This window comes from Dioscorea cayenensis, chromosome 17, assembly GCF_009730915.1.
Source record: "Dioscorea cayenensis subsp. rotundata cultivar TDr96_F1 chromosome 17, TDr96_F1_v2_PseudoChromosome.rev07_lg8_w22 25.fasta, whole genome shotgun sequence".
NCBI lineage: Eukaryota > Viridiplantae > Streptophyta > Magnoliopsida > Dioscoreales > Dioscoreaceae > Dioscorea > Dioscorea cayenensis.
In genome coordinates, this window is record NC_052487.1 from 8,026,306 (window position 1) to 8,037,777 (window position 11,472).

Consider the following 11,472-nt stretch of genomic DNA (forward strand, 5'->3'; position numbering starts at 1 on the left):
ATAATCAGCTTGAATAGGACGTCCTGAAGCCACATCGTCCTCCGGAGCTGTCTTCCTTGTCTCTGAAAGCTGTCAGCCTGGAAAACCTAAAACTTTAGCGAACTCTTTTTGCTGATTCTGGAGCACCACCAAAACAGGTAGAACTATTAGAAATTGACAATGCTTATGACTTTAGCTAAGTACCTGAAATTGTAAGTTTTCAGTCTTAGAACTATTATAAATTGAATAAGGCATGTAAGTCTCGTGATTGCTTAGCAATAATCCTCTTAGAAAAAGACAAATGCAAATATTGAAAAAATTGCATATCGGTACAACTTAACATAATAAATACAGTAGAGAAGAGGAATTTAAGAAAAGTTATAAGTTTTTAACATTATCAAACAATCAAACCGACTTTTGTCACAAGGGGTTGTCAAGATGTGAACCTTTTCAATATTGTCCATCATTATTCCTTTGACCTCTGTAACCTGTGCTTTCAACTTAGACATCTTGCTGATCTCCTCTGGATGATTCATCCAATCTGCATCTGTTCCTTCAGTGTTGGACTGCATCCACAGGAACCAGATTTAGAAACCCCAAAGCATCACTACCTATGGAACATCAAAAATGCTATATAGTACTAGCATACCCAAATTCTATATCCAGTTGGTATGCAATGCTAAATTTATCCTCAAGCAAACCATCGTCTTCCTAATCAGCAAGTGGGTGGGAACTGCTATCATTAATGCTCCCCTCATACCGATGCATGAACTCATCCTTCACTCTCTCAAGGAACACAAAAGGGATACTCTTCCCAACTGATTCATCAGCCACAACAAGAAAGACTACAGAAACAAGGAAAACAATTGGTCAGCAAGCTGCTACATCCATATAAGAAAAATCACAAATTAAGAACAAATGGAAGCTGAAAGAGAACTTCATACCAAATCCTCAGTCTACAAGAAAGTTGAAAGTGTGACCATCACATGAGTAAGTAAATCTGTTGCTATTTGGTTGCACAGCAATGGTGCTAAAATTTCCAGTGAAAGAAGTGTGCTCAGCCAGCACAACATTCCCCTTTGCAACAAAAGCTATATATCAACGTTTGCTTGCTCATTCTGCTATTATTAACCTATAGAAACAAAGCAATTTCCTTGTAATATATATTCAATAGCTACTCAAATCAAGAACCAGTTCAACAAAAAAATGCTTGAATCAGTATACAAGAAAATCCAAATTTTCAGTTTTATAACAATTAAAAGGTAAATTAAAGGGAAAAGTTAAAAATAAGAGCTTGATCAAACTTCCAACCCCCATATCGCCACAATGCTTCTTATGGACAGCTGAAAAGATCTCATTAATGCATATCTAAATTAGATTTCCATTAAACATTTAAATCCTATGTTAAACTAAAAAAAATATAAAAAATTATGTCCCAAATGGACACCTCGATCAATCAAGACATAAATTTTTCCAAAGAACTCCAAATTTTCATCGATATGACGATACATGATCCAGAAATTTAACAATTGGAAAGGAGAATACCAGAAAGGGATCCAACAGCAGGTTCATTCAAAATCCCAAGAATCACAAGAGAACGATCAAAAACATAGAAATATAGATCAAATCGAGATGAATTCTTCAAGACAAACGATTGATCCCATTGAGAAAAAAGATAAAAGAACAAAGATCGAACCTCAGAGAACCCAAAACCGATTGCTTCGTTGCTAAGATCTCCCTCTCGTTCTCGTTGGGAGGACTGGTAGAGAGCTCTAGCTTTGGCGGGGTTTTATACGCCTGGAATGATGATCGTATTTACTTCTCTGCCATTATCTGGCTTTTATGCATTTAAATTTAAATTTAATAAAAAAAAGCATTTTCCCAGACTGAAGAAATTATAATTAAATATTTAATATATATAATAATATACTACATTTTATCCAGAAAAAAAAATTTATTATAAATGCATAAATAGTTGTGCAAGACAATCAGGAATGGCTGGTAAAACGTGAGGTCGGATGAAGTTGGATGGAAAGAGTTGGAGCCACGTTTAATGCTAACCTAGACACATGTTAAAATCACTCACATAGCAGGCTGTTGGACTATGAACTTTCATATATATATATAATGAGGTGGATTAAGAAACTTTATTTCAAAATAATATATAACTTTATTTAATCTTAACTTATCCTTAATCCTATATTCTAAACACATCCACATTTGTGTTCATCAGCAATCATGCACTTTCTTCTTAAGTATTAAAAAAACAACTCTGGAAACAGGGAGAATAATCTATATATGAATCATTCACCAAGTTCAAAACCAAGAAAAAATTAATCAATGGCAACATGATGTAATACAAATACCTGTGAAAGCAACATCTGTGAAAGCAACATCTGCAACATCTGTAATACAAATACCTGTGAAATACCCTACAGATGAAGATTGTGAAAAAGCGTACACAATCATATTTCTATCAAGAAACCATCTAAATATTAATAGGTTACTAAGCAAAAAATAGATCCACAACTAAAAAATCCTTCTTTACAAGCATGAACTTGAAACAGTGCATCAATGAACTTGCATTCAAACCAAAAATCTATGAATGCTAGTGATCAAATTCAGCTGTCTTGCTAGAAGGATATCAATGATCAACTAACAAGCAATTCTCATGGTGATTCAAGCAATGTATGAATTCAATTCATTGTTTCTCAGGACAAATGGGAAATGCAAGCATTAATGGAAAATTAACCAAAAGGCAGAACAATAACAAACCATGCAGAAAATGCCTAAGAGGCTCAATGAAGTCGGGAAATCAATCTCCTCCAGAGCCTTCAAAACATCCTCCGCATTCATCTTCCGCCTCTTCGATTCCTAGCAAACATCACTCGCCCTACAAATTCCCAACCAGATCAAACCATAATTTCATTTCTACAAATCCTAACCCTAGAGGATTCGGAACTCACGTTGCCGAGAGGTAGTGGATGAAGATGCGTGCACTCTCGGGGAAGGCGAGCATCACCTCCTTCTGCACGTTCACGTCCTCGTCCCCACTGTGTTGGAGCTAGACAAGCTTCTCCTTCACCAATCGCCGCACCACGGCCCTTGGGAGCTCCTCTATTGCAATAAAAAAAAAAGACTATGAAGAGGGGTGAGGTATGGGTAACTTGTGTCATTTTTAATTTTGTGGAGTTGGTAACTAGTTGTGTCCGATGGAAGGAATGGGGAGTTGCAGGGTGGTTGAAGAGGAATCCATGGGAATTAGACAACGAGGATGGACGCGTGGCTGGTTGTAGGTAGGGAAGCAAGACCTTAAGAGCTGGCTCATCAGGATCTATTCCTCTGGCTTCTGTGGATGTAACCTTTTGGGATTTTAATATCATATCACATGTGTTTGTATTTTCCTGTGTCATCTTCTTCTGCAGGTTGTGAGAGGAGTGTCTTGCAACAAGTAGTATCAGTGCGGCACAGTCTTGCAAATACATGGAGACAAAGGGACAAGAGCTAAAGAAGATGGAAAAAACATTGAAGACCTATGTGAGGGACCAGACAGAGAAGCTGGTAGAAAGACAAGAGAAGGCCATGAAGGAGCAGTCCGAGAAGCTGAAAGAAAGGCAGGAGAAGGCCATGAAAGATTTACATGACAAGCAGGAGCGGGACATGGAGGAGATGAAGACGATGTTGCTTGAACTCCAGGTAGCAGTCAAGGGTTCTCCAACCCAAAACCCGGGACCATCGTCGGCAATATGTACGAGGAGAGAACCATGGGGCAACAGGGCAGAGCCACCAAAGCTCACCCGACTAGAGTTTCCTAATTTCAATGGGGACAAGCTAGATGAGTGAATGTACCATTGTGAGCAATATTTTGAGTACGATGAGACGGCCGAGGGAATGAAGGTGAAGGTTGCTACAATTCACTTGGAAGGGAAAACACTACAATGGCACCAAAACTTCATGCACAATCGGTTGAGGAAGGAGCTGCCGGGCTTGGAAGAATATATAGAGGCTATATCAGCAAGGTTTGGGGATGACCTGCATGCAGACCCAATGGTAGAGCTGAAAAATCTCAAGCAATCAAGCACTGTTCAAGTCTATTTAGACAAATTCGATGAACTAATGACCAAGGTATTTCTGTCAGAGGACTACACCGTGAGTTGCTTCTTGGGAGGCTTGAGAGAGAAGGTCTGATACCCTGTTAAAATGTTTGCACCAAAGACACTAAAGCAGGCTGTGCGCTTAGCCAAATACAAGAAGGGGTAGTGGATAGTTGGCACAAGAGAGGAAGATTACCAACTAGGAGTGCACCCCTACTTCCTTTACCTAAAGGGTATACTGACGAAATTAGTTCTCATGGAGATAAAGGCGGAGCATGGACATCAAAATTGGTGGAAACTAAGACGTACAAGCAACTCTCCAGGCAAAGAATGGGAAGAGAAAAGCAACAAAAGGGTTGTGCTTTGTTTGCGATGAGAAATATTCACCGGGCCACCGCTGCAAGGGGAAGCAACTTTTCAAATTAGATGTTTATATGGAAGAAGGGGCGGCAGAGACAGAGGAGGGTCAAGGAGAGTCTACTGAACCAATAGAAGATGGAGATTTACCTCTACTCATCTCATCGAACGCGATTGCAAGTATTTCTTCACTAATGAATTACAAAACAATAAGAGTTTCAGGAGTTGCGAATAAATAGAAGATCCACATACTGGTGGATTCGGGCAGTACACATAATTTTCGTGGATGCAGCCATAGTTCAAAGGTTGGGGTGTCAACTGGAGGACTGCACGCTGGTGACGGTGGTAGTAGTAGATGGCAATCGCATGCAGTGCAATCAGGTGTGTGTGTGGGAATGGCCTGGAGAATGCAAGGCCAAGAGTTCAAAACTGATTTGTTGTTGCTACCATTGGACGACTGTTAGATGGTTCTCAGTATTCAGTGGTTGATTCAGCTGGGGCCTATACTATGGGATTTTAAGCTGCTAAGGATGGAATTCAGCTACAATCAAAGGAAAGATAGTACTGCGAGGCTCTCCGCTGCCACGGTTACAGATGATGCAAGGGAAAGACCTTACAAAGGCTCTCCAATTACCATCTCAGATATGCTCAATTCAACTGTGCTCCATCCAAGTAGTGCAGGAGAACTCATCTCTTGACACAACTGGTCCACTCCAATGCAACCCAGAATAAGGAAGATAATTGGCCTCCTTGCTAGCAGTGTACAATGAGGTGTTTAGTGAACCGCAAGAGCTGCCACCAACCAGGAGTCATGATCATCAAATCATATTTAAGGAGTACACCGATCCCATAAACGTGAGGCCATATAGGTATCCCACATACCAGAAAAAACATCATGGAGAACTTGATTGTAGAGATGCTGAGTAAGGAAAATTATGCTCCCGAGGATTAGCCCTTTTTCATCCCCAGTGGTGTTAGTAAAAAAGAAAGATGGGAGTTGGCATTTGTGTGTCGATTACCGGGCTGTGAATGATAAAAATATCAAAGCCAAGTTCCCCATTCCTCTTATAGAAGAGCTACTGGATGAGCTCCATGAAGCTGACTATTTTTTGAAGCTCGACTTGAGGTCCAGGTACCATCAAATCTAGATGAAGAAGGAAGACATCAGCAAGACGGCGTTCCGATCTCATGATGGTCACTATGAATTCATGGTCATGCCGTTTGGTTTAACAAATGCACTGGCAACGTTCCAAAGCTTGATGAATGATATGTTTCGGTCGCATCTTCAGAGATTTGTATTGGTTTTTTTTATGACATCCTTGTGTAGAGAAGGTCTTGGGAGGATCACATGGTACACCTGGAGATTGTATTGAAGATACTGCAGCAACAACAGTTATTTACAAAGAGAAGCAAGTGCTCATTCGCTGTTTGGAAGATAGAGTACTTGGGCCATGTGATTAGCAAGGATGGAGTGGAAATGGATCAACAGAAGGTGGAGTCCATCAAGGCGTGGCCAATTCCTAAATCAGTAAAGGAGCTAAGGGGGTTTCTCTGTCTTGTGGGTTACTATGGACGCTTCATCAAGGGGTTTGGGATGATCTCGCGGCCGCTCACCAATCTGTTGAAGAAGAATAACTTCAGGTGGAATGACAAGAGCATAATGGCATTCGAACAACTAAAGACAGCAATGAGTAGTGGCCCACTGCTAACCTTGCCGAACTTTGATGAGGAATTCACTATTGAAACAGATGCAAACAATTAAGGAATCAGGGTTATTTTGTCTCAAGCGGGAAGACTAGTGGTATTCATGAGTAAATCTCTGTATGAGAAGAATCAGACTCTTTCAACCTACGAGAAAGAGATGTCAGCTGTGGTGTTAGCAGTGCAGAAATGGAGGTTATATGTGTTGGGAAGGCACTTAAAAATTAAAACAGATCATCAAAGCCTGAAGTATTTGCTGCAACAAAGAATCAACACTCCTAATCAACAAAGGTGGATAGCTAAACTCATGGGGTAAGATTTCAAAATTATATATAAGAAGGGATCGAAGAATACAGTAGTGGATGCTCTTTCTCATGAATTTAATCTTTCTACTATGTCAATGGTGAACTCAGAGTTATGGGAGAAGGTCACTCACAGCTAGAAGGAAGATGCAGAACTAACCACTTTGATTGAGCAATTGAAGAAGAATCCAGACTGCAAACCTCAATATACTTGGAACCAAAACCAAATTAAAAAGGAAGGGAAGGTTAGTGGTAGGAAATGAAGAAGAGCTAAAGAAGATTATACTAAAAGGAGTTCCATGCAAGCGCATTTTGGGGGGGGCATTCAAGAATAGAAGTGACGAGGAAGAAAATAAGAGGTTTTTCCTACTGGAAGGGGCTCAAGGAGTCAGTGAAAACATTTATCCGTGCATGCGAAGTTTGTCAGAGGTTTCAAAAGTGAAAATACACCACCAGCCGGCTTACTACAACCACTACCAATACCCATTAGCATATGGGAGGAGATCAGTATGAACTTCATTGACAGGGCTACCATTGTCTCAGGGAAAGATCACTATCTTTGTCGTCATGGATCGCATGAGAAAATATGCTCATTTTCATGGCCTTGTATCATCCATATTCAGCTATTTCCATTGCACTACTTTTCATGGACAATATTTACAGGTTGCACGGACTTTCGAAGTATATTGTCAGGCACTGTGACCCTGTCTTTGTAAGCGGGTTTTGGAGAGAGCTGTTCAGATTGATCGGAGTAAAATTACATTACTCGACCTATCACCCACAATCCGATGGTCAAACTGAGGTGGTGAACCGTTGCTTGGTGCAATACTTGAGGTGCATGAGTGGGGAGAAGCCAAAGGAGTGGGCACGGTGGCTATCCCTTGCGGAGTGGTGGTATAATACGAGCTTCCGTTCATCTATTAAAGTGAGTCCCTATGAGGTAGTATATGGTCAAGGACCTCCCTTGTACTTGGCTTATAGTTGAGGTGCCTCTAAATTTCAATGTTCTGGACAGGTGCCTCTTAGCAAGAGAGGCAATTCTGAAATCCCTCAAGGAAAACTTGGCACAAGCTCGGAATCGAATGAAATAGCTGGCTGATAAGGGCAGAGTGGACAGGGAGTTCCAACAATGAGAATTGGTCTACATATGACTGCAACCATACAAACAGAGTTCGGTGGCAGCAAGGGAGAATCACAAGTTGTCTACATGGTTCATCGAACTGTATGAAGTGGAGGCACGTGTCGGGAAGGTGGCATATCGAATTAAACTTCCATTGGAGACCAGAATTCACAACGTTTTTCATGTGTCACAGTTGAAGAAGAAGGTTGGATCTCAGGTGGTCTCAACAACTCTTTCCCTAACATGACTGCGGGAATGAGTGGGTGGAATCGCCGACCGGAAGTTGTTCTAGACCGCCAAATGGTGAAGCGTTTCAATAGAGTGGATGTCAAGGTGTTAGTGCAATGGGAGGGACTGCCACGCGAAAAAGCTACCCGTGAATATTTTGATGATATGCAGGAACGCTACCCAGAATTTTCCCTGGATCCTTGAGGACAAGGATCGTTTTTGATGGGGAAGGGAGTGTTGTAATTTAAAAAAATATACTATGAAGAGGGGTGAGGCATGGGTAACTTGTGTCTTTTGTAATTTTGTGGAGTTGGTAACTAGTTGTGTCAGATTGAAGGAATGGGGAGTTGCAGGGTGGTGGAAGGGGAATCCATGGGAATTCAACAACAAGGATGGGCGCGTGGTTGGTTGTAGGTGGGGAAGCAAGATCTTAAGAGCTGGCTCATCTGAAGGGAAATGTGCTTTTGGAAGTTGATATAAATTCCTCTTAACATTCTCTTCTCTATCTTTCTGTACCTGTGTGTGTAGCAATACAATCAGGATCTATTCCTCTGGCTTCTATGGATGTAACCTTTTGGGATCTTAATATCATATCACCTGTGTTTGTATTTTCCTGTGTCATCTTGTTTTGCAGGTTGTGGGAGGAGTGTCTAACAACATCCTCCACCGCCGCCGACGGCGCCATACCCTCTTTCGACATTCTTCCTCTTTAATTAGGGTTTCCAAAGAGAACTCGAGGTTCGAATAATGTGATTTTTGGGGCTACCGGTTCTCACCCCTTCTTCTTTATATTATATTCTAGCTTTCATCCTAGCCGTCGATCTCATAAATCAACACAAAGGATCCAACGGCTACCTTGAAGTTGGTGGTTCATTTGACGATTTCTGAGTTTTACTTAAGATGCCATTTGTGGCCTAAGGTCGTAGAGGGTTTTCTAATGGCCGGCGAGGTAGAAGTTCCACAGGAGAGTTTGGCGGTAGGAGTGGTGGCCAAGATCGAGGAGCAATGGCGGAAGGCTAAAGAGCACACGGAGGCCTACCCATACCTATGGGGCTCATATATCCTCGTCTACGGCGGTATTGGAGTTTACTTGACGAATCGTTGGCGCAAACTTTGGCAAACTGAGGATCGTGTTTGGGTTCTCCAGAATTAGCTTCGTCAGCTCGCCCATGAAGAGGCGGTGACCGCTCGTACTGCCAGATCCGATGCTGCCACACCATCCTCCTCCTAGCAGCCATCATCATTGCTGTCGCCTCCGCCTCCACCTCATGAGGAGAGTGGGCCTTCTGTGAAATAGGTCAGCTGCATGTTTGTACTTCCAATCTAATCTTTTTCTTTTCTGTTATTGTGAACCCTGTTCTTTTAATGAATTTTTTTTTAAACTGGTTTTAGTTAAAATTTTATTTATATATGTTTTTTTTATATTAGGTTTGTTCTCATCCTATCCCAACAAACTCACCAAATTTGATTTTTTTTCCTTGAGCCAGCCCTACCCGCCGTGCTTGATTACCGCTATCTTCCTTATGTGATTCATAATGAACTGAGAAATCCTTTTCTCTCTTCTCTTGTAAGCCTTCTTAGAGTGGGTAGCGAGTCGAGTGGTCTCCATCTAGTGCCGTGATTGTGAGGAGTTTCTAAGTAAGTCTATTGTTGGATCTTCTGATTTTGGTGTTCCGATCCTTCTAAGCTGCTTTGTAGTCTTGAATCATATTCTTATCTTGTTGATCATCTTATTCCGTAATATGCTTGTTTATGTTCAAATTGAGTCATGCTTTTCTGCTCTAGTTTTTATTTGGCCATGATTAGTACAATTAAGATAAACTTAGGCTGCACGCATGGTTGTAGTGAATACATACAAGCATTACTTCTCCATGCACTTTGATTTCACATACTTATTTGTGCATAGGGTGTAGTGAAGGTTGAGGCTTTGAAACAGTACACATCCAGATGTTCATACATGCATGTGCAAAGTGGTTTAATTTTAAATGTTCAAGGAGTAATTAGTGAGAGTAAATGCTAATTCATGATTATTTCAAATAACAACTGAGCGCTAAGCTTGTGCATGCAAGTGCAACTATGTTGTCTTTTAGGATAATTTAGTCATGTGTGTATACTGTTAAATTTAGTCCGTTGTATTGTTAGATATTTACTTAAAGCCCTATGGTATGGTTATGTGCATCTATCTCAGTATGACTCTCTCACAAAATCTGTGAGCTTATAATTTTGGGTTTTGTTATTTATGCACATGCTTAATGTTTGTTAGGGTTTCCTTCGGGAGCTTGATTTTGGTGATTTGGTTTGGAGTCTTGATGTTGGGAGACATCAGGTAAGTAACCACATATAAATTATACTATGTATATAGGTCTTTAATTTGATGCTAGCTAAATTGGTGAAATTAAGTATTTTATTTATTTATTTTGGATAATTCAGTTTCTGGTTATTATTTAAATTGTGTTTATTTAATTAATATTATTTTCGTAATTTTTTTATATTATTTAAAATTTCAAATTAACAACATATTTTCTGAATCTGAAAATCTGAAATGTTTAAATGTTTATTCAAATTCTGTTATTTTTTTTACTCTAAAGTTTTGAGAAATTTACTTAAATTCTGATCATTTTAAACCTTTGAATGTTCAAATAAGGTATTTAATTTTCTAATCTATTAAATTTATGAATTATTGATAGTTTATTAAATTTATTATTATTTGTATTTCTTCTAAGTTGCTTGCAAATGTTATTTTTATATTTTGTTTTCTGATTTGTTATAATTTTAAATTATTCGTTCAAGTTTGAATTCAAATAACTAGCTTATTTTGATATGATAAAAATGGGATCATGCGACTGCAAATTTCTTGTAATTTGCCGATATGAATTTTGACAGGGGGTTTTTTTTGTGAACATTAAGTGTTTTGACATAGAAACTAGTCCCCATTTAACTATGCACTAACCATGGAGGTTAAACACTGATCCATGTCAACACTTATTTTGATCTAGAAACTACAGTTTCCCACCACTTTTTCATCAATAAAGAATAATTACTTCTCATAATTTTGGATCGGATCACTGAGGGTAAAAATATGACTTCTGATAAATTTTGTCTCGGTCACCGAGGGTAAATATATGAATTTTGTGATTTTTTTTGGCAATAGTTGTTTGGGAGACCTATATGCTCTGTTTTTGACATCTGTGTTTACTTGAAATAATTTTTATTTCTGATTTTCTCATTTTGATAGATTATGATTTCGTGTAAATGATCTCTATATTTTTAGTGGGTGCTTATTGGGTTGTCAAGCTCATAATATTTTTGTTTTCTCTTTTCATATCAAGAGTAGAGTTAAGTGGCGGATAGCTTTAGATGGGATCGTTGGGTAATCGCTGATTAACTTGCATGTAATAAGTCCGTTTGTTGTGGGCCTAGTTTTTTTTTATTTGAATAAACTTGATTTGACCTTGTAAAATACTTAGTCTGTTTTCTTTTCAGTGTTGAACTCTATTCTTGTTCTAGCGCACTGGGCCTGGCGAGTTGGGTTCGGGGTGCGACAGTTATAACTGCTAGTTCCGATTTTGTGAGTACTTTCGGGTCATGATATGAATTGAAGATGAAAACGTCTGAGTGATTATGGTTTTATGTTTGAATTGGAGTTTTATATTTGAGAAATTCTTGTTCATGGTGTTGTTTAGGGTTCTTA

General features: G+C 39.4%; 1 protein-coding gene and 1 pseudogene across 1 annotated transcript; one reads left to right on the forward strand and one right to left on the reverse strand.

The window, feature by feature from the left end:
- Positions 1-289: 289 nt before the first annotated feature.
- On the reverse strand, positions 290-8,661 carry LOC120280760 (annotated as a pseudogene).
- On the forward strand, positions 5,579-6,192 carry LOC120281095 (uncharacterized mitochondrial protein AtMg00860-like). Its single transcript, XM_039288023.1, has 2 exons — positions 5,579-5,671; positions 5,758-6,192. The coding sequence occupies exons 1-2, from the start codon at positions 5,579-5,581 to the stop codon at positions 6,190-6,192; spliced, it is 528 nt and encodes a 175-aa protein (XP_039143957.1).
- Positions 8,662-11,472: the final 2,811 nt, after the last annotated feature.

Coding starts and splice junctions, on each gene's coding strand:
- LOC120281095 (XM_039288023.1), top strand. CDS start 5,579: ATGAAGAAGGAAGACATCAGCAAGACGGCGTTCCGATCTCATGATGGT. Junction 5,672..5,757: donor TTGGTTTAACAAATGCACTG/GCAACGTTCCAA, acceptor ATCCTTGTGTAG/AGAAGGTCTTGGGAGGATCA.